Source organism: Bufo bufo, chromosome 7 (genome assembly GCF_905171765.1).
Source record: "Bufo bufo chromosome 7, aBufBuf1.1, whole genome shotgun sequence".
Taxonomy (NCBI): domain Eukaryota; kingdom Metazoa; phylum Chordata; class Amphibia; order Anura; family Bufonidae; genus Bufo; species Bufo bufo.
In genome coordinates, this window is record NC_053395.1 from 173,153,303 (window position 1) to 173,176,075 (window position 22,773).

Below are 22,773 nucleotides of genomic sequence, written 5' to 3' on the forward strand. Positions count from 1 at the left end.
AGTGCGTCATCCACAGGTCCCCCAAAACAGTGCGTCATCCACAGGTCCCCCATAACAGTGCGTCATCCACAGACCACCATTAGTTCAAAACCACCAAAAGCACACCTTTTGGTTTAAAATATATTTTTTCTTATTTTCCTCCTCAAAAATCTAGGTGTGTCTTATCATCAGGTGCGTCTTATAAAGCGAAAAATACGGTCTATAGCGCTGCATATTACTGAGACCAGTCATTGGCTACATTATACATTTGAACCCCCCTGAAACATAAAATTTACCAGAGGTGATCAAAGCGCAGAAGCGACGGTGGAGGTTTATCATGCGTGATGTCAAAATAAGGTACCGTAATTAGTCTACTTTTTGTGGTTCATCTTCTACTCCTACCAATTCTGTGTAGTCACTCGAGCACCAACTTTCATGTTGAGCACCGTAACTGCTCAGGAATTGTTTGGCTGAAATACATTGCAGATCCATCTTGTGATGTAGAAGGGACAGCTAACAGCCAACAGTTGTACAAATACTGTAGAATGATTTTCCATATGAATGCGGGCACTTTCTTTAACACACTGGACACAAGATGACATTGGAAGGCCACCGATTACCATGATGTGTCTTCTCTAGCACCATCAGAGTCTGGTAACATATGGCAGGTTTATTGTCTAAATGTCTGCACCATCCCATTCCTCTGGATGTAGCTGCAAACTGAGAAAAAGGGGGGGGTGAAAATGGGGGAATGGAAATTGCAGACTGAAACTTTGGAAATTGCAGACTTTTTTTACTTAAGGAAACCATTAACATAAGTTAGATAAATTGTTTCCAAGTGAAAGCAGTAATTATCAATCATATTATGACAGAAATAAGCAAACAGAGCCACGGATGAGCACGGAATAATATATATTCTTAGACTTGTCAATAAATAATTGCATACACATCAATAATCTCAAAGTATTAAGAAGACAACATAATCATACTTAAATGAACTACGTTTTATTCCACAGTGTAGACACCAGAAGCTAAGGGATCCCCAATAATGAAACGAGAAAACATACGTTCAGATGTCTCTGGAGCAGAAGGTGAATTTGTCTACTGTCTCTGAGTAAGGTATAATGAAAAATCTATATATTGAGCTCGTATGAGGTTCCTTATAGAAAATGTTGATAAGATAGTGTTCTTTATTAAAGGGGTTGTCCCATGAAAAATATTCTACAGTTTTCAAACCAGCACCTGGATCTGACTTCTTTTGTAATTGCATGTTATGAAAAGTTTAACATAGCCACTAAGTTATTTAATAACATGTACCAGTATAGCGCCACCTGCTGTTTGTTCTTTTTCTTATTTCTTTGTCCTGCTCACTGAGAAGGCCGCACATGCTCAGTTTCATTCTTCAGCTGCCTCCTGAGCTGTGATAGGGAGAGCATGGACACGCCCCCTTATCTGCTGCAGAAGAGACACTCCCCCTGAGCTGTGATAGGGGAAGCTGAGACACGCCCCCTTATCTGCTGCAGAAAAGACACTCCCTTTGAGCTGTCAGCTTGATATAAATCTAGTAGAGCAATGAATGGGGAGATCTCTGGATCCATGTGAAATAGATTTTCATGTACTATATGATGTCTGATTTTTATTTTTTACATTAGTCATGGGATAACCCCTTTAAGAGGTAAAGCAGGTAATGTGATGTGAAAAGCAATACAGAGCAACTGAGGGTGTCAATGTGGATTTAGTTATACTACATGTTATTGAGTTGTACTAATATATATATATATATATATATATATATATATATAGTCGTGTAACATGCAGATCTCATTGGTTCTCCCTACCTGTTTCTTCTATTGCATCGCACACAGAGTAATGGAGTAATGTCTTGATCCACCAGTGGGGCCACATGATCTTTCTTGAGGCTCCTGACTATTTAAACCCACACTAAACAAGTGCTGAAGATTCAACCAGACCATCCTGGATTTCAGTGGTGGACTGGGAATTTAAAGTGGCCTAAAAGATGCCCCATGTTGTCCGTTGGTCAAAATTGACAAAAGGGGCAACACAAGTAGTTGAGGACAACACAAGTAGACGGGGCCAGCAGTACTGTAGTGCAGCAGAAAATACTGCCCCAGCAGTACCAAACACCACAGTGCAGCACAAAATACTGCCACCCCTTCTGCAGTATTCAACTGTATCACAATCCGGAGGACAGCGATACAGCTGAATTCAGGAGGCCCCCTGTGGCTGCCGGCCAAATGCATAAGTACCTCATGCACTAATTACTACTGAGAGCTGGAAATCATTATGTGTCCAGCTGGGGACCATGATTAGGGATCAGGTGGTCCCCTGAGCATCGGCCCACCAGGAAATTTGCCTGTAGGGTCTGTGTCCTGTCTGCCCCTACTGAATTTCTACCACTGTCCCGGGATGTAATTTGACCTCTTGCATACTGATATCTAACATTGACATGGTTAGTGATAGCTACATTTAAGAGTCTTTTTTAGATGCCCTAATATGGGGTCATAAAAAGTGCCGCTCACCAATCAGTGTTCATTTAAAGGGTCTTTACACTGGACAATAAATACTGTATAGTTTCTCTGAATGTTGCCCTGCCGGTCCCCAGCCACTTTTTGGGCAAAATTGCTTAAACCCCTGTGGCCCCATTCACAGGATTATCCTGTCAAGATGGGACTGTTGTTTACTGCACATACATTACACTGGGTGGTACGTTTGATTGGGTACTGTTGTACTAGTAGCTATTTTATTGACACTACCATATGGCTGGCCTAATTTTCTGGTTCATTTTGTATGGTAGGTCCAACACTTTCAGTAATTCTATAGTGATGTTATTTCTGTGCTGGCACAACTATTTGGTCTACTATTCTTCATAGGTTCATGGTGGGGAATAACAGCAGTGTAGCAGCAGCCCCTTGTAGGTACTAAGTCAGACTGGAGTGGTGTCAGCCTGCATTATACACCACCACTACTACTACTGTATACTACTACACCAATACTACACCAATACTTAAAGGGCTTCTGTCACCCCATTAAACCGTTTTTTTTTTTTTCTTTACTAATAATCCCTACACTGCGATCTCAGCATACATAAGCTAATTAATGATTTTCGTTCAGTAGAATTTGTTAAAAATCGATTTTTATAATATGCAAATTACCTTGCTACCAGCAAGTAGGGCGGCTACTTGCTGGTAGCAGCCGCATCCTCCGATGGTAATGACGCCCCCTCCGCTTGTTGATTGACAGGGCCAGGGAACGGAATCGTTCTCTGCTGGCCCTGCCTGTTTTGATTCAATATCTGGCGCCTGCGCCGCGGCCGTACCTCTCTTCAATCTGCGCAGGCGCACTGAGAGGCGGCCTCTCAATGTGCCTGCGCAGATTGAAGAGAGGTACGGCCGCGGCGCAGGCGCCAGATATTGAATCAAAACAGGCAGGGCCAGCAGAGAACGATTCCGTTCCCTGGCCCTGTCAATCAACAAGCGGAGGGGGCGTCATTACCATCGGAGGATGCGGCTGCTACCAGCAAGTAGCCGCCCTACTTGCTGGTAGCAAGGTAATTTGCATATTATAAAAATCGATTTTTAACAAATTCTACTGAACGAAAATCATTAATTAGCTTATGTATGCTGAGATCGCAGTGTAGGGATTATTAGTAAAGAAAAAAAAAACGGTTTAATGGGGTGACAGAAGCCCTTTAAGACAATGATCAGGAACAACCATTCATTCCTGATCACCCAACGAATGATCGTTTCCACACCTTTACTTGGGCCAGTTATTGGGATCAAGCATTTGTATTAAGTTTATCCTCAATATTTGTCCCAATCCTTGGCCTATGGAACATCTTTAGGTTATAATCAGGGCTAGTTTTAGATGTGTGGGTAGGACAATATTTGATGGAGCGTGTTATGTGCTTCTATGCTTCCATGAATGAGGCTGCTCAATAGCAGCTAGCCATTTCAATGGCTCCCAAAAGACATCCCTAGAGTAATGACTCGAATAGGGACTATTACATGGAGGAGATGGTGGTTCAAGACAACACTCCATGCTGGCGTTGAGCATGTATTGTACTGGAGGAAGCAGGCAGGTGGAACCTCGAAATTTCTCAGCACCACAGGAAAGTAAGCATTCAGAAGTAAATCCAACCCATAGTTAAGTCAATGTGTGGATTTCAAAGGGAGCGTCCGGGTGAAGCTTTTATCCAAGAACATTACACAAAACAAGGGAAGCACATTCTGTGTGCAGCATTTTAGATCTTTCTTAGTCGTCTTTGGATACTTTTATTGATCACAATCACCAAACCTTAGTGGAATTATGTAAGAATTTAGTGCAAATGATCAGCAGTTAGCCACAGCAACCAATACATACATAACCCATTGAAACCTAATAGGGGGTTGGTTGCTGCGGACTGTAATAAATGTTCTACCTTCACTACAGCATAAAGTAAACCGCATTAAGTGTGACGAGAACATGCTAGTTACCTAATCACGAAACACAAATCCATTTCATATGATCATTCCATTCAAAACAACACAATAAATGAATTTAACAGCAGCAGCGTAATCCTTCAAAGACATATTGACTTGCCAATTTCCTATTTTTACTAATTTTTCCCCCTAGGAAAATTGAATGCATAGTCCTTTATTTAAAAATATGGTGCATGCATGAGCTGCTGTATGAACACCAAACATAATGTTAAAATACTCTGTATACTGTGACCAGCAAGAATATGTATGTAAAGACCGGTATGCACTGACTTTCGAGTCACTGTAACAGGATCTCTCAGCATGCATGTATAAGTATGGACATATCTGTCAGTAGTATAATGAAGTCTTGTTGACGTACGCAGATTGACATGGCTCTGATGGAACTATGTGACACACATGGATCCATGAGCATTCGATAAGCAGCTTTGGCAAGTCCTGCACATATCATACAGGTCTGTAGTGTAGTTGGGACGATGACAGAAAGTAAGAGAATGCTTGGCTGTGGACGGAAGGGTCAGAGTTGGAAGTCATGGAAGGAAATTACAGCGCGCCCATCCCGGTAACCTCAGACGTCAGCCTGAAAGAGAGAAAGGCATGGGGAAGCACAAGAGGAGAAGTGTGGCAAGAAGAAGATGATAATGACCAGCAGGGAGTAGTTCAGGTTTAGAAATAGAGAAAAGCACAGAAGCAACAGATGGGATTGTGAAGGTAAAAAGAAAGACAGTATATCAGTAGAAGTAAAACAAAGTCAAAGTACATCCTGCATTGTACAAACACCGGCAATTGTTATCTGTCTTCTGCTACATGTTGTAGAGTAGTAGTGTTGTGAGACAGTGTTCTATCAAAAAAACAAGACTGAAGATTGTTTTTTCTCTCTATTGTAGGGGTTGGAAACAGCTGACAGACCCTATTAAAAGGCGTTGTCCAGGCTTTTACTATTGATGACCTATATTCAGGATAGGTCATCAATATCAGATCGGCGGGGGTCCGACACCCATTATCCCGCCGATCAGCTGTAGGAGGAGACGGCACGCGCCGCTGTTACTGTCTATGGCAGGCATCCTCAAACTGCGGCCCTCCAGCTGTTGCAAAACTACAACTCCCAGCATGCCCGAACAGCCTACAGGTATCAGCCTACAGCAGGGCATTGTGGGAGTTGTAGTTGTACAACAGCTGGAGGGCCGCAGTTTGAGGATGCCTGTTCTATGGTCTTTGCCATAGACAGCAGCACTGGACAGGAAGAGAGCAGTGCGCATGTGCCGTCTCCTCATATAGATGATCGGTGGGGTGCAGAGTGCCGGACCCCTGCTGATTTGATATTGATGACCTATCCTGAGGATAGGTCATCAATAGTAAAAGTCAGGACACCCCCTTTAAACAAAATACGGTTTACTTATAAAGTTCCTATAGGTACTTGTAGAACTTTGCATGTATTCATATATGCAAAGCAGGGCCGTCTTTAACGCGGGGCAAAAGGGGCAGCTGCCCCCGACCCAGTTGCTCCTGGGGGCCCAAGGGAGCTGCCTCTTGAGCCCCGCTGGCCACTGCCCACAAATTCAATGACATCGTTTAATAGCATTCTTTAATACAGAATGCTAAGTAAAATGTCCATTGAGGGTTACAAAATAATAAAATAATTTCTCACCTCATCCGCTTGATCGTGCAGCCGTTATCGTCTTCTTTCTTCTTCTTGCAGGACCTGCAAAAGGACCTTCGATTACGTCATCGTGCTCACCACGAGGTGAGCGCTGTGACGTCAGCGCAGGTCCTGCTGAATGAAGATAGAAGGATCTTGCTCATTCATATGCAAGCGCTGTTGTTTTATGTGCCAAATCTGACCACCAGCACCATACATTATTAGATCCCTGGTCACATCCTGGATGTATGGTGCTGGTGGCCAGATTTGGCACATAAAACAACAGCGCTTACATATGAATGAGTGATCCTGGGACAACATTCCATTGTATCTTATAGACACCACTTTAAAGGGAAAGTGATACATTGTGTGTTGATATACACTGACACTGTAAATAAACAATATTAGCACACATCTCCCACAGTGGACAACTATATACTAATATGTGAGAGATAACAGTGAAATGGTTGCTGTGTCCTTATAATTTGTGGACAAACACCGCCGTCTCACATTGAGCCTGTTTTTGTAAATCTAGTCGAGAGCCACAAGTTTTTAATAAGTAGTATTTAATAAAATGGTATTTTAAGCCTTCTATTTATTCAGACAGTTAATCAATGGTATAGAATTTCATATAACGCAAATCTAGCCATCAAATAGAACTTAATCCTTATAATTTTTTAACCCTCAATGGACATTTTACTTAGCATTCTGTATTAAAGAATCCTATTATTTTCCATTCTAACCATGTTATAATGTAAAAAAATAATAAAATCTACAGAACACGGAACCCAAACCTGAACTTCAGTGAAGCTTTGCATTCACGCAGAAAAAACTGAACAACGCAATGCAATCGCAGACAAAACTGACTGAATTTGCGTGCGTGCGTGTGTGTGTGTTGAGGTGGAGGGTGTGATTGCATGCTAGGGTGTGGGAAAGCGGGATCCAGGGGGCCCAAGTAAATTCTTGCCCAGGGTGCAATCAATATTAAAGACGGCCCTGATGCAAAGATATAATTGATTAATGGAGAATATATAATGATAAAGTCAAACATTAAGAGTGAACATTTTTTATCATGCCATATGTATTCTGCACTTCTGTCTACTTTCTTTTTACGTGTATCTGCTCTGAAGTAACTGTGATGTTGTTCTGTTCTAAAAGATTTATTGGTTCTAAAACACTAGAAGTTCTTTGGAAAATGACATAAGAACTGTACAGCACTTTGTCTATTAAAGCAGATAAGTAACTGAATGTAATTAGATTATTTGCTTCTGAGAATTACACAAAAATTGCTGTTCCCTGGCTTATAAGGTGTTTTGATCAAAAATGTAAAGCTCACCTATTGAATACAGCATGACCTTATTACAAGAGAAGGTAAATGCATGCCATCATTTCATCACAAGGGAGTTTACATCTCATGTCTGAACTATGTGACCCTGAGAATGTACAGACTGCAGCGCTGAGTCCTATTCACTGACTATTTCTGCACTGTATCTCCCAGGTTACCCAGCTGTGCAGGGAACTGCAGCGTCAACCAACTTGAAGGAATGGGGCTGGGCTGTCCCATCTATGGCTTCTGACTAGAATTGAAATGATTGTATTCTGTTATATTTATCCATGAAACTTAGTGTACTTTGCTGCCATCTAGTGGTGATTGTTATATTTGGTTTTATGTAAGTTATTTATGGTTGTATTTCATTATCTGTCCCTCTCCTAGTGTGTCCATCTCCCATATCATGTAGATTGTAAGCCCTCACGGTCAGGGCCCTCTCTCGTTCTGTACCAATTTGTAACTCGTCTTGTTCATGCTTAGTGCAATTGTCTGTATTATGTATGTGTACCCCTTTTCATATGTACAGTGCTATGGAATGAATGTCGATTTAATAATAAATAATAATAATAATTATGTCATTCATCCTGTAACTCCTCTTCTGTGAGTTCATATCCTGTGTCCTGCAGTCTCTTCCTGTTTGTAAGACATGCATCACAGAGCTGAAGAGAGGATTTTCCTTTTACCTCTATCATCATTCCTCAAGATGTATTCAATAAACTACCTAAAGGCATAAACATTAATTCTCCCTCACTGGAATTCTACATGCAACTGGTGTCGCTTGGGAAATGATTACAGTTGCTTGTACAAGAGATTACCACTCACACTAATCAGAGACTTATCTCATGTACATTGGTGGCAGAATAGTGGTCAGTGGCAATTTCTGCACATCTTGGTGTCCTGGATTACCATTTTGCAGGGATGCTTTAGAAGGGGACACAGACCTATAGCTTATAGATCCTTGCAATCAATCCTATGGGAGCAATGTATGGCTGGAAAGCATAATCTACATATTTGCTTGGTCACCAAATATGACTCAATCAATTAGCCTTGGCATTAGATAGTAAGTGTATTCACTGACCATTTCATAGGTTTGCATCCATGACAATGTGAGGTCACATACGAAGAGCCTTGTTCGGGTAGGGGCAAAAGTAAAACCAATAATGTAAAAAAATGACATATTTGCAAATGTAACATATTAGGGCTAAAGGACACAACAAGGCTCAGACGGAAAAAGTCCCTAATTATGGACCCAAAGGCATTCTGCGTGCTGACGTCAGGTATACGTGTGTACACGTATATATATATATGTAATACAGCATTAGAAGCACATGCCGTTATTTTATAATGGACATCCTCACAAACTCCATGAAGGAAAAAAGCAGTGCATGCCTTTGCACACAATCAGAGGCAGATAGAGGTACAGCATGGGCCTCCACCAGGCTACGGGCATGGTACTACATAAATCCCAAATACGGCAGTCCGAATGAAACTTTAGGAAACAGCGGACAGTATGCTATGTTAATGTTATTTTAAGGTATGTTAAATTCAGTATTTCTAGCTTTAGTTTTAGTTTTTAGTAAAGCCATAACTATTTTCTATGCCCCTAGTTTTATAAAAGTCTTCACACTGCACAGTATAGTGTGTCTGCAAAATTGCTTACCTGGCGTTGATGAGGTACTGAGCAAGGCTGATGTTAGCTGGGCTCCCAGTGATAGTGATCTGACGCTCTGCTGACCCCTCCATGGCACTGGCTATTTTGATTTGTGCTCCAGACATCTGTCGAATTTCATTGATTTTGGTCCCTTGGCGTCCGATGATGCAGCCTATTAGCTGAAAAATTAGAAAAGCTGAAACATATCCAGATATGAAAGAGTGCAGGAACTGCAATTGCCATAAGACATACTACCAAATGACTAAGGCTACTTTCACACTTGCGTTTTTGCTGGATCCGGCAGAGTTCAGTTAAAACGCTTCCGTTACTGATAATACAACCATCTGCATCCGTTATGAATGGATCCAGTTGTATTATCTTTAACACAGCCAAGACGGATCAGTCATTAACACCATTGAAAGTCAATGGAGGACAGATCCGTTTTCTATTGTGTCAGATTGTGTCAGAGAAAATGGATCCGTCTCCATTGACTTGCATTGTGGGTCATGAGAGATCCGTTTTGATCCGCATCCCAGGACGGAAAGCAAATTGCAGCATGCTTCGATTTGCTTTTCAGTATGAGAACGGAACGGAATGCATTTTGGAGAATTCCGTTCTGTTCAGCCATACTGATAGTAAATCTAGATTATGACCCCGACTAGGGACAGTGAGTGATGACAATGATACATTTTATTCACAGAATTCCGTACAATACAATAAAATTTTGTAGGTATCTGATAAAATACCAAATTTATGGGAAGGCCATGTGACCAATAGATGCGACATCACAGGCCAAGGAAGATGCCGCAGCACTTGCCCGAGGGCCAAGACGCCTTCCACAAGCTGATCAGCCAGGGTGTTAGGACTACAGCCACCACTAATATAATATTGATTACCTGACGTCAGGTATACATGTATATATACACGTATATATATATGTAATACAGCATTAGAAGCACATGCCGTTATTTTATAATGGACATCCTCACAAACTCCATGAAGGAAAAAAGCAGTGCATGCCTTTGCACACAATCAGAGGCAGATAGAGGTACAGCATGGGCCTTCAAGGATAGGTCATCAATACTTAAGCACTAGAAATCCCCTTTAATGGAGTAGACATCAATGCTATGTCCCAGCTACTACTGGCAAATGGTCAGATATGTCACCCTCAATTGGCTTAAAAAAACAACTTTCCTGCTAATGTTACTCTGTAAAACAGAAAAATGTTTCAGAACGTTCCCTTTGAGGAACGTTCACTGCCTGCTATCTGGATATGGACCATGTCATCTTCTGATCTTCTGACTCTAAAACCAAATGGCATCGAGCCCTTAAGTCATCTGGGCTGTTGCAATACATAAAAAAATGTTCTGATATCATCTGCACATCCCTTGTCATGGCCAAGTAGGATATATTTGTATTAATCACTAGCAGAAGGACCTGGCTTCGAACGGGTATATTTCATCTATTTAATTTAATGTTTGTGTGTGTCGTTAAAAGATATCAACAGTATCCACTATAACAGTGATCTCTACAGCATCCCGCCCCTTTAACAGTGAACTCCACAGTCCCCCACCACATAACACTGACCCCCCCACAGTGCCCCGCCACTTTAAAATGGGACCTCCACAGCAGCCCATCCCCTTAATTTTGACCTTCACAGCAGCCCGCCCCTTTAACAGTGAGTTTCACAGCACCCCACTCCCTTGACAGTGACCTCCTCAGGGTCCAGCACCCTTAACAGTGACCTTCACAGTACCCTGCTCCCTTAACAGTGTCCTCACAGTACCCTGCTGCCTTAACAGTGACGTCCACAGCAGTTGCCCCTTTAGTAGTGGCCCTGCCCCCTTAACAGTGACCTCCACAGTGGCCTTCCCCCTGAACAGTAACATCCACAGTGAATGCCTCTTTAACAGTGACCTTCACAGTGCCCGCCCCTTTAACAGTGACCGCCACACTGTGCACTGTCCACACCTGCTCCTTTAATGCTAGGGCTACACGACGACATGTGTCGTGCGACATTTTGTCCGAACAATGTTTATAATGATAGGCTATGGTGTCGCACTGCGACATGTGACATGCTGCGACCGCGACACGATAGTCACAAAAAATCTACCCAAGATGAATTCTTCTGCAACTGTCGCGTTGCAGTCGCAGCATGTCACATGTCGTGTGACACATGTAGCAGTCTAGTTGTGCCCTATGTGTCGTGCGACTTATTGTCGCGCGACACATATCGTCGTGTAGCCCTAGCCAAAAGCTGACCTACAGCAGTAAAGAAAAAGGGCTGGATTGTTATGGAAACCTGGAGTAAAACTGTGTATATGTGAAGACTAAGGGCCTGCAAGCTTCTATTGGCTGATAAGAGACATGTGACCGTGTGTATGGCAGTTGGGATATGAAGAGAAAGACTTGCAGGCTTGTATTGGCTAATGCAGGTCATTTTTTGGGAATATCTCAGGAACGGTACGTCCTAGAGAGCAGAGACCTGGTCTAAAACCTTCCTGGATACCTGATGTACATGTGTGCCATATTTGTTGAAGATTGGTCCAGTCGTTTGGTCGCGCATAAAGAACAGACAGACGTCGGGACAGACAGAAATTCATTGTGTATCGGCATGTTACCTCCACAGTATTCTTTTCCAGATAGTAAGTGATGTGTGTACCAAGTTTAGTAGAAATTGATCGATGAGTTTTTGAGTTACAGAGCAAACTCCATGCAGCTGCTGTGTAGGGGCGTATGACCCCCTAAAAGATTTATTTCCAGGTAGCAAAAGATGTGTATACCAAGTTTTGTTGAAATCGATGGTTGCGTTTTTGAGTGATCGCCGAACATACATACATACACACACACACATATATACGTCCTTCTTTATATATATATAGATTATGAAAATGAAGCAAAAGTAGGACAGAAACAAAGGATCATACTTACATCATTTGGTATGGTGAGTTCATGAGTACTTGCCTGGGGACTGGCATCCATACCTATTATGTGAAGAAAGTATATTAGAGTAACGTCATAGTTTCCATACATCCCAGTTCCACTGCTCCCATTTGTAGCTCACCTGTTCCTTCTTGCTATCTCTTACTTGAGATCAGAATGTCAACATGCCTTGGAGCTTAGTTTGGCATCTGTCACATTATGTCATATTATCCAACATGTACTTAATTTTCAGAAAAAAACTGCCAAAGTTCAAGTGGACACTATGGATACTCTCACCTTTCTCAAGAACTACGTACTTACCTGAACTCTGTATGGGTGTTTGCCAGATTGTAATTGTTAAAATAAACCACTAAATGATTGATATTGCTACTTACTAAATCCGTACTTCAAAAATTTTATTAAATCACTAAATCAACCACAATGTTTTAGATTGCTGAACTCTAAATGTAAATTAATCAAAATATATTGATTTCCAAAGACACCACTTAACAGTGTCAAGCAGTGAAGTATAAAAACAGTAAAGTGCTAGAAAAATCTCTAAAACATAGGATCAGTAAATGCCTTTAGAGTAATCTAACACAAAGCATCTGTAATAACCAAAACTAAGTACCGTACAATAGCTCCATACACAGGAAGAAGTCAATATTTTAATATCTAATATGTATGGTGATTTATTTTTATAATTTTGACAACAGAGTGTCGATACTGGAAAATCTTCCATGCCAGAAAGGTCTACAACACTTCCAAACTACTCAACAGCCCATCAAAGACAAAAACTTGCTATATCTCACGTGACCTTTTTCCCTTAGAAGTACTATTATTTGGTACCAATGTATAACTTAATATTTACTACTTAAAGGGGAAGGGTGTCCTTTATTCAGTGTCCTTTCTGGAGGACCCAGCATGTCTGTGCACAAGACTGCTCATTGATTTCAATGGAAAGTATATACCGTAATTCTTTATGTCTCTAGGAGAGCTGCTGGGGAATTGAAGATTTTAATGAAAGTTAATTATGTTGAATTGTTATATGTATTTTAAGCGATTTTTTTATTTTATTTTTACTTTCCTGAATTTGCCATATTGGAGGCACACAAATCCTTGATGTAATGTCTAAATGAAGCAGGAGTGTTGTGTTTTATGACATCTGCAATGAACAGTAGACTAATACAGTCTCCAGAAAGACATGGAATACAGCCTGTCCTTATGTGACCAGGAAGCTGCATACTTAGCTTAGAATTGTATAGATTTAATATGCCTATACCCCTTCAATGGTTGTTGGCTGAACACTTGTTTGACCGACAGACATTTTTCCCGGCTCCCCCATACACATAAAGGATCAGCCAAGTGCGTATGCATTTTTAACGGGAGAGCAAAAGGATCAGACATTGAAATTGAACGCTCCTTGTCTCTCCTGATCTCATCTGTCAGTGGAGAAAGTCAGGAGCTTCACTTACACATTAGATTGTTGGCCAAACCTGCCTTTTTTGAAGGGGCACTAGTGTGCATGGGGGACTTTACTCTCCTGCTATATCTAGGTCAGTCTATCCCCCAACCTGTAATGATAACTTTGCCAACAGTACCCCAATCTACTCTGCAAAGCTGAAAAGTCTACAAAAATTCAGTGTCCTGAATTTTTGTAGACTGGGCCTCAATCCTAACATATTATTAATTTGGTAACTAAAATCAATGCATCATGTTTGCTTGCCTATAAATTTCTGCCTTACATCCCCAATTGTTTTGCATTATGTTGTATCCAAGCAAAATAATGGGGTTAAAAAAGACATAACTCACAACGGTAAAAGATATAACTCTCTACTCTGCCAAATCCTTTTCTCCAGTGCTCACATTTTTCCATTAATTTCCAAGCTGTGTTTATGCTGAAAAAATACCACTAATAAATAATCAGATTTTAACAACTGGAACATCCACAGTAGGATATATCTGATCCAGATTTTGTGCGTAAATGATCATGGCTGTTTTAAACTGTGGATTGAAACTTGACATGAAAATAGACAATGAATTGATGTCGAAATATTTGACTGTGAAATGATCTATTTATTGAAAATGTAAGCCAATGAAGGAATCACAGGATGGATCATTACTGAATTTGTGATTGATAAAGAATGATGTGTTCAATGCAAATGTCTCCACCACCTTCCAACCCTTCATAGTTGGTCCACAATCTTCAATTCTTCTCCTGACTTGATTAATATGTGAATCCTATCTAGAGATTATCCACGTTAAGTAGTGGAGGCACCAATATATCTAGTCCTGCTATAAGTGTTTTACCTGCTGACTGGCCCATCAAGTTTTGAGCTTCTTCAGAGGAATGTAAGGGCAGCTTTTCTCCTAAGGAGAAAGAAGAGATACATTTAACTTTCTTGCCCTTGAGAATATTAAGGTTTTGCATCATCTAAAAAAGCTCATAAATTGATGAGAAAATGGAATAAATCCATTATTATTTCTAATACAAAGCACTATGTCTACCAAAAAAACGCCAGTAGTTATCTAAAACCCAGCCATTTATTATGGAGTGCAAGCTGATGGAGTTATCAGAATATTACTAATTGTAGTGTATTCAAAAGAAAATTAGTGCATAAAAAAACGACAAATGGACAAAAAAAGTGAAATGCCTGAGACGTGAAAAGAGAAAAGAAGGAAGACTCTAGAACGGGAAAGTTGGGTACGTACCAGGGAAAGCAGGGGTGGTCTGTCCGAGGGGAGTAAAGGGGGTTTGCTGCATGGCCAACTGGTGGAGCTTGGTCAACTGCTGAGGGGTAGGAGGGACATTAGAACTAAGAAGGTTATTGTTAGAGAGTACAAGAAGTCACAGGCACAAGAAAACAGAGTCAAATAATAAAATAAAACAAATCACCAGGTTACCATGGGACATACACACACAATGTAGAGGAGAAGGAGCTTGGCCCAAAATGGGCAAGAAACACGTGAGCTGGAAAGTCCCCTTTACATCTTTTGCCAAAATCACATATATTTGTAATATGGAGCAGTATGGCATTTTTTATGGTGTTCATATGTTTGTACTCGCGCATTAGCAGGAACGTCCATGCTGCCCATACTTGGCAGTCATATAGACTAAAAGATAAGCAACAAAACCAAAAGCTATGCACTTAGGGCTGGTCACACAAAGCCTAATCAGATAGCCAATTTGACTGCCAGGTCAAGAAAAAGCCATATTTTTGGGGAGATAACTAGCGAAGCAATTGTTTTTACACACGTTTGCCAAATGTTGTAAAACCACTGGCCATTTTTACTACCCATGCATTGTTGACACATCTGTAATATCACAGTAGATACATTCAATGATACCTCCAACTTTGTGGTGGAACAGGCCACCAGGGATTGGTATTATGGACTAGTTACTGATCAGGAGATTTCACAAACAGCAGCAACACAAAACGTACAAATGCAGGTCCTTATGAAAGGCTGTAGTATTCGATAATGTATAAAGATGTGAATATTTTATGGGCTGTGTGTACAGTATACATATTAGCCATATAGAATAATTATGAAATTTTTGCCTAGAATTTTTAATACTTACATTATGTGTTCCCGTTTTACCCTGTATAAATATAAGTAGTAATACTAATACACTTTGTAAAAATGATATATCATAAACCTGCTGAAACCAAGTCCTCTTTCCATTGTGGCATACATTCCATGGCTGCCCACCGAGTAACAAATACAGAGCTCCCATCTCAGACATATTAATATTATGATCTAATATTAATTATCAGTAACATCAGCATGCTGGGCAAGAAAGTGTAAGGAAGAGGAGGGTGATAGAAAATGAGAGATGAGAACTCACATCAGGGTGGGGGATTGCGTACTGTCCTTGGATAGAATAGGCCTGAAACAGAAGGGGAAATAAAATCAGAGTGGTATACAGATATGGAAAGACAGCCAAAGAGAAGAAGTCTATGAATGAGTCCTAATGGACCCAAGAATCTACAATGCAACACTTTTAAACTATTTCCTACTATGGAATCACGCATGCTTCCCATTCAGACAGAAACTAGGAGAATGACAAATGTTATCAGTGAGGCTGTCCGTCACATGCACAATGGGGGTCATTGACTAAAGACTGGTGCTTCACACTCCAGTCTTAGTAAAAAACCCTGCTGGAAGAAGATTCGACCAATTTACTAAGCGGCACATGCCTCTTAATAAATTTGTCACATCTAATGCTGTCCATGCTCCAGCAAAAAAGAAGCAGGAGAGGCAGAAAATACAAAAAAATGTTTTGCACACAATGCCATTTCTGGCAACTTTTGTGACTTTTTGTAAAGTGACTGTTGTAAAACTATGGTAAATGACCCCCGCTATGTACGACTTTATATATCTACAACATAGCAATTGCTATAATTTGTAGCTTACTGCAATCTTTGTCAATACCAATGTGCAGAAGCCATGCAACAAATGGAACTCAGTCTACACTCAAAAGGAGTTAGACCTGTGCATCAGCTTCTATGGGGAGAAAAAGAAAGTTGCATGACCCTGACCACGCAAAAGTTGACATGGAAGTCATGTTTCAGAAGTCTCTGTCATGAAGCTTAAAGGGGTTGTCTAAGTGTTTTATACTGATGATCTGTCCTCAGGATAGGTAATCAGTATCTGATCACTGGAGGTCCGACTGACCCCCACCGATCAGCTGCTTGAAGAGGCCACAGTGCTCCAGTGAGCGCCAGAGGAACCTCATAACTTACCCTACACCAGTGATGTCACATTCAATGGTCACGTGGCCTAAGCTCAGTTCATTCCCATTCATGTGAATGGGGCTGACCTGCAATACCAAGCACAGCCGCCATCCAATGGACAGTGCTGTGCATCGGCCTCCTCAAACAGCTGATCGGTGGGGGTCCCAGGAGTCGAACCCCCACCGATCAGATACTGATGACCTATTCCTGCTGATTGGTCATCAGTATAAAGCACTCAGAAAACCTCGTTAAAGTCCTTGACGAAAGGATCATCAAAATTGTTGGAACAGTAGTGTAGTATAGTTAAGGTAACTATATAAGCATTTTCTGTATTTATATAGTTACATGGGTAATTTCTAGGGAAAAAGTCGTCTTCATGAAAGTAAGTATAGTGGATAACAGTGTAATATAGAATTACGCCAATTCCAGGAATTACTGTGTTATAGCGACATCTAGTGTTAACCATAATATATTACAGCGTTTCAGTGAGTGGGAAAATAAAATGTAAAGACATAACTCCCAGAGAACAAGAACCATCTAGCAAGTGCCACCTTTTGGAAGCGGCCCCCTATGAGTCAAAGCCTGGCTTTATAACAAGCGTTTGAACATTGTAATGTTCCAAGGCTTGGTAAAAATTTGGACTTTCACTCATAGGGGGCCACTTACAGAAGGTGGTGTTAGCAAGACGGTTCTCTTTCTCTGGGAGTTACCTCTTGGCTTATTTTTTTCCCAAGGAGCCTTGCTACTATGGTTCCATACAAAGCTGGTCTTCGTAGGGAGAGCTTGTACCCCACTAAATTGAATTTGAAAAATAAAAAAATATAAAAACTGAGGATATTTTTTAAATTCCTATAGGAGGGACATCAATCGAAACTGGCGTATCCATATGCCAGTCTTGATCTCCCTGCAACGGCATGAGATGCACCTAATTTAAGAAGAGAGGGACCTCTCTTAATAAATTAGACATATCTCAGCCCTGCCGTGCGCCAGATACTGAAGTCTACACCATCTACATGCCGGCATCGATTTCAGCTATAACTTATGCCACTTTCTGGCAAAAGTTTTAGTAAATCTAGCGGGTGGTACGAAGCACCGTCCCCTCCTGCTAAGCCCCACTTCCTTTTCTCTGCTCTTTGGAAAAGAGCAAATTATTGCGCCAGTATGGCGTGTCCCAACTTTTTTACGACTTTAGTAAATGTCCCCCATTGTCACCTTTTATCCTAATCATTGTTATACATTGCTTTTCTGGTAGACAAATAATTGACCCTCACTAATAAATTTGTCATTCCTTGTTTTTCCCTATAGGAAAATATTGGTACTATACAACTGACTAGTAATGAAAAAAAACATGCAAAATTTATAATTATAATATCATTTTAATTATACATAATTATATCTTTAATCTATGATCCTTAAAATGAAGTCACTGCTGGATGCAACAGTTTCTGCTCTACATATGGCTCATGACTTGAACTAATGGGGCAGATTTATGAAATAAAAAGCAGAAATGTCTTTGTTGCCCATAGCAACCAATGAAAGCACAAATTAAATTTTACCGGAACAGTCTAAGAAATGAGAGCTGTGATGTGATTGTCTGCAATGGGCAACAAAGACAGCGGAAGAGATTTAAGACTGGGGCAAAGGAAAGCTAGCTTAGTTGCCCATAGCAACCAATCAGATTCCACCTTTTCATCTCCATTGCATCAGTTTTGATAAATCTCCGCCAGTGTTTCTTTCTGACAGCAATGATAAATGTGCCCCAATGTTCTGCACATCTGCTGACAATTACGATCTAGACATCATTAAGATTACAAAGCAATTAAGATAACGCCCATTAATTCCCCTAATTATTCTGAAGGCAGACCGTTGCACTAAATTTACCCACCCATTCATGCAAAGGATGAGAGATCATTAACTTTGAGTTGCACTGCCAAACCATTGCAGGAAAAAGAGACTGTATAAGGCCATTCGGCTCTGTATTAAATACGAGACATAAGGGGTCATTTATCAAACTGGTGTAAAGTAGCACTGGTTTAGTGGCCCATAGCAACCAATCAGAGTCCACCTTTCATTTTTGACAGCTCCTTTGGAAAATGAAATGAGAAATCTGATTGGTTGCTATGGGCTACTGAGCCAGTTCCACTTTACACCAGTTTGATAAATGACCTCCATAGAGTGGTACAAAATGGGCACTTAAATATCTATTGGTGCCATATTAAGGATCCATATGAATCTTTTATCCAGCCAAATATCTCAAGCCTAAGAATGATATAAGGGCCAAAATATGAGCATGTCATCAAAATATTAAATGATTACAGTAATTAGCATCAAATCTGCTCTAGGTAAACTGTATACCATGTAAGAGCCTACTTACACCAGCCTATTTTAGCTGCATTGTATGTATTTGTTTTTTTAAATCTTTTTCTATCTAAGGTGTAGTTCAGGATTTTACTATTGATGCTCTATCCTCAAGATTGGACATCAGTATCTGATTGGCAGGGGTCCGACACCCAGACCCCTGCAGTAAATGGGAGCAATGCTGCAGTAACCAGCTCTGTCCCGCATTGAATGGGAACAATGCTGCAGAAACTAGTTCTGTCCCACAGGGAATGGGGACAATGCTGCAGAAACCAGCTCTGTTCAGTGCACAATGGACAGAGCTGTGACGTTCCGGTGCCAAATTTGGGTGTCAGAGCTACTCAAGCACAGCTGATTGACAAAGGTGCTAGGCGCCTGACTCAAATATTGATGGCCTGTCCTGAGGTAAGGAAAATCCTGGACAACCCTATGGCTTTCACTAATCTGCTGAGAATTAGTCCTGTTTCAAAAAGGATGGGAAAATAAAGCCACAATACAACTGTGTGAACCTGCCCTACATGTGGCAACTGACAATAATCCTGTAATTTGTAATCACACTAACGAGAACTTTATATTTTTTCTTACTGGAATGAAATATATATTGCACCCTCATGCCCTCTCACTGAAGAGAAGCAGTCATAAGGACCTCTGTTTACCTCACCAATATACAGATGCTTTCCATAAGCAGCACCCTATGTACTGTCAATATACTGGGGGCATAGTTGGGTGGGCTACTCGGCACAGTGACTCCAGTCCCTGTCTAGCATTGATATGCTGAAAATGGCTACTTTCTGGGTCCCATAGAAGACAAAACCTTACTTTATGGAAGTTATTTTTCTGCTGTGGGCATAAGGAACTCTAGGCCGGCAGTGTCTCAGAGTGAATGATCCAGTCTTGATGAGTGATAACATGAAGGATGAGAGAACATGCAAGAAAATCTTTGCAAACTAACGGGCAGAGGCTGGTGTTGCAGCAATAGGCTGAGGTTGGCAGTGGAGGCACCCAGCTGGTCCGCTCTTACCTGACCACCTGCAAAAATGACAGGGGCGGAAGCGGGTTTTGGACGGTAAGGGATGGTGGCACCTTTTGGAGGGGACTAGGAAAAGGCATAGGAGAGGGAGAGATAATATTAGAGTACCCCTTAGAATGAATCAACAGCCACGTGATGTAAGATAGCATAACACTACTAAACAAAAAGTAAAAAATAATGTAACTATGGAAAATAAGGTAAATTTAATACAATAGCACACACAGAAGTGGATTGTACTAACATTAAACAGATACTGTTATAACAATTGCATATAGTTTATATCTGTAATCCACACAGTTGCAGTACAAAATTGATTTTAATTCCACATAGTAGGAAGAATACCAAAAAGATGAAGATGTTTTAAAGAGCATCTGTCAGCATGATCAACCTTATTAAACCAGACATATTTCCTGGTAGGCTTGATCATGCTGATTCAATTGATATATGTTGCTTGTCTATAGGTTGAACTGCTGCCGAGATATGATACTTTACTATATTTTTGCAAATTACCAATTTAGAGCACCTAGAGCCTGGCCTTAGCATTTGAAGCACCACTACTGCTACACCCCTGTGCTCTGTTCACACTGCCTGGGCTAGACATCTCATCTTGCCCTATTTTCTAGTGGCTATGCTGTGGATCACTTAGTCATTGATGTTCCAGCATTAATATGATGTATGGATTCATTGGTATTCAGTGTGTTTTAACAAAATCATGTATTCCGCTACAAATGCATAATTTTGCTAATGTTCTGTTGAAAATATGTGCATGGAACGCCTGTATTCATTGGTGGCAAAGGTACCTCTGGAGAAGGGAACAAGCCCTAGATGGGGAGGAGAGAATACTGACTTTTTGATCCTCCCAGCAGCTGCGCTCCTCCACTGTCTGTGAAGCCGCCAGTGATATCAGTCCACCCAGAAGTGGAGGAACCGGTGGCTTTGCAGACAGCGGAGGAGGTCAGCTGCTGTGTGAATCGAAAGAGGAGTATTCTCTCCTCCAGATACAGTATACCACTCACTCACTTCTCCAGAGGCTGTCTAGCGAGATGTCTAGTTCACACCCATCTTTTTTATGGGCATAGCAATCATAGGTGTTGCTTTGGGGCCAAGAGACTCAGGGATCCCAGTGTCTTTGTAGTGTAAAAAAAATTTGAGTGAATGAATGGCTTGTCAGCATCTTGCTAACAATTGTTAAAATGAGTATGGCCATTTCCCAGCGATATGGAAGAATTTGGATCACATTTCCTGTGGCTAAAAGGTGTAGCCCAGGATATACTTTTTAATGCAAAGAATGCTTAAAAAAACAAAAAACAAAGCCATCAGTAGTCAATTCAGTACTGGTGGTCCATATCAGTCTCTGTATACTTCTGTGTAGCTGTTCATGTGCCAAATACAGGTCTTAGCACCCTAGTGTCATACATACAGATGAGACCGATGAGGCCAGTGATTGGCTGCGGTGCTCATGTAGTTAGACGGCTTGTAATCAGCCACATAGAAGTATGCAGAGATACAGTATATAAAGCATTCTTATACACTGGACAACCCCTTTAGTGGGGCCCCTGATCTTTTTTACAGCCAAAACAGTAACAACTCTCAAGGATAAAGGAAAGCATTCCTCAAAGAAAGGTATTGGAATTTGTTCTTTTCTTCCCTCAGTTTGTAAATGTTCTCATTTTGGGCAAGAACATAAATGAGAAAGGACCTGTATATACCATAAGTGTGCACTAAAACTAAGCTATTCTGAGACAATGAGAGTGATAATCGATGGACTTTAAAGGATCACTGTACATTCACACAACTTTGGGTAAAGCAAAATCAGGCAAATATAACAAACTTTGTGATATATCTTATCAGAGAGAAATGTATTCTCCAGTTATGAGCTGTTTTATTCCCTCACTGTTCTAAACTAACTTTCTTTCTGAAATGTACAGTATGAGAAATTTGTCTTGTGAGATCAAAATGGGCTGCCTGCTCACTGAAGACTGAGATCATCCCATAGAAGTCTATAGAGAGAAGGAGGGAGGAAGGGTAAATATAAACAGAGAGACCAGAGAGCACAGGAATGCTTCAGCAGCTAATAGATAGTGTTATTATCTCACGCCAGCTCCTTTATTCACATCCATACTGCTCAGCACTTCTCTATAATATATCCTCTTCTGACAGATTTTGATTGAGTGAGAGAGTTAGAAGCAGAATATTTTTGATTCATGTGTATTCATTGCAGCTAGTTTCCCCTCATCAACTGTCAAAGATGAGGTATAGGAGGAAATACCAAAATGACAACCAGGAGGGAAAGGTAAAGCCACTTGGCCTCAATGCTAGGGACAGGAAAAGGTCACCTCCTAGTAACCCTACTCCTGGCCCTGACTCCTAACCATATGGGCATCCCTTGAAGGTAGAAATGCCCATACCCTGGAACCTGGGACCCTGGAGACCCTAGTGATCCCTAAGAATATTGTCAGGGCTGAGGCAGCCCATTCTTTCCCCGATGAAGGAACAGGCATCTCCCTGAGGCCTAATAACAACAAGCAAGGAAGGGAAAACAAAACACAAACAAACGCGACACCTAACTTCTGTAGTGTTGGATGAGCAGGAACACCAGAGACAACCTCACACCAGCTCAGCCAAACCCAAA

At 41.0% G+C, this 22,773-nt stretch overlaps 1 protein-coding gene across 3 annotated transcripts in view; it reads right to left on the reverse strand.

Annotated features, from left to right (window-relative positions):
- Nucleotides 1-239: 239 nt before the first annotated feature.
- Nucleotides 240-22,773, reverse strand: part of PCBP3 (poly(rC) binding protein 3) — a 67,730-nt gene continuing 45,196 nt past the window's right edge. The window contains exons 7-13 of one of the 3 annotated variants that reach the window (XM_040439227.1): nucleotides 20,133-20,207; nucleotides 15,865-15,906; nucleotides 14,730-14,808; nucleotides 14,328-14,387; nucleotides 12,027-12,079; nucleotides 9,105-9,274; nucleotides 240-699 (exon numbers count right to left, since the gene is read on the reverse strand). In XM_040439227.1, coding sequence (XP_040295161.1) covers nucleotides 657-699; nucleotides 9,105-9,274; nucleotides 12,027-12,079; nucleotides 14,328-14,387; nucleotides 14,730-14,808; nucleotides 15,865-15,906; nucleotides 20,133-20,207 — 522 coding nt within the window. In that variant the 3' untranslated portion in view covers nucleotides 240-656. Of the gene's footprint in view, nucleotides 700-5,018; nucleotides 5,056-9,104; nucleotides 9,275-12,026; nucleotides 12,080-14,327; nucleotides 14,388-14,729; nucleotides 14,809-15,864; nucleotides 15,907-20,063; nucleotides 20,208-22,773 lie in introns of those variants that run through there. The other 2 variants (XM_040439226.1, XM_040439225.1) reach the window with 2 other exon arrangements.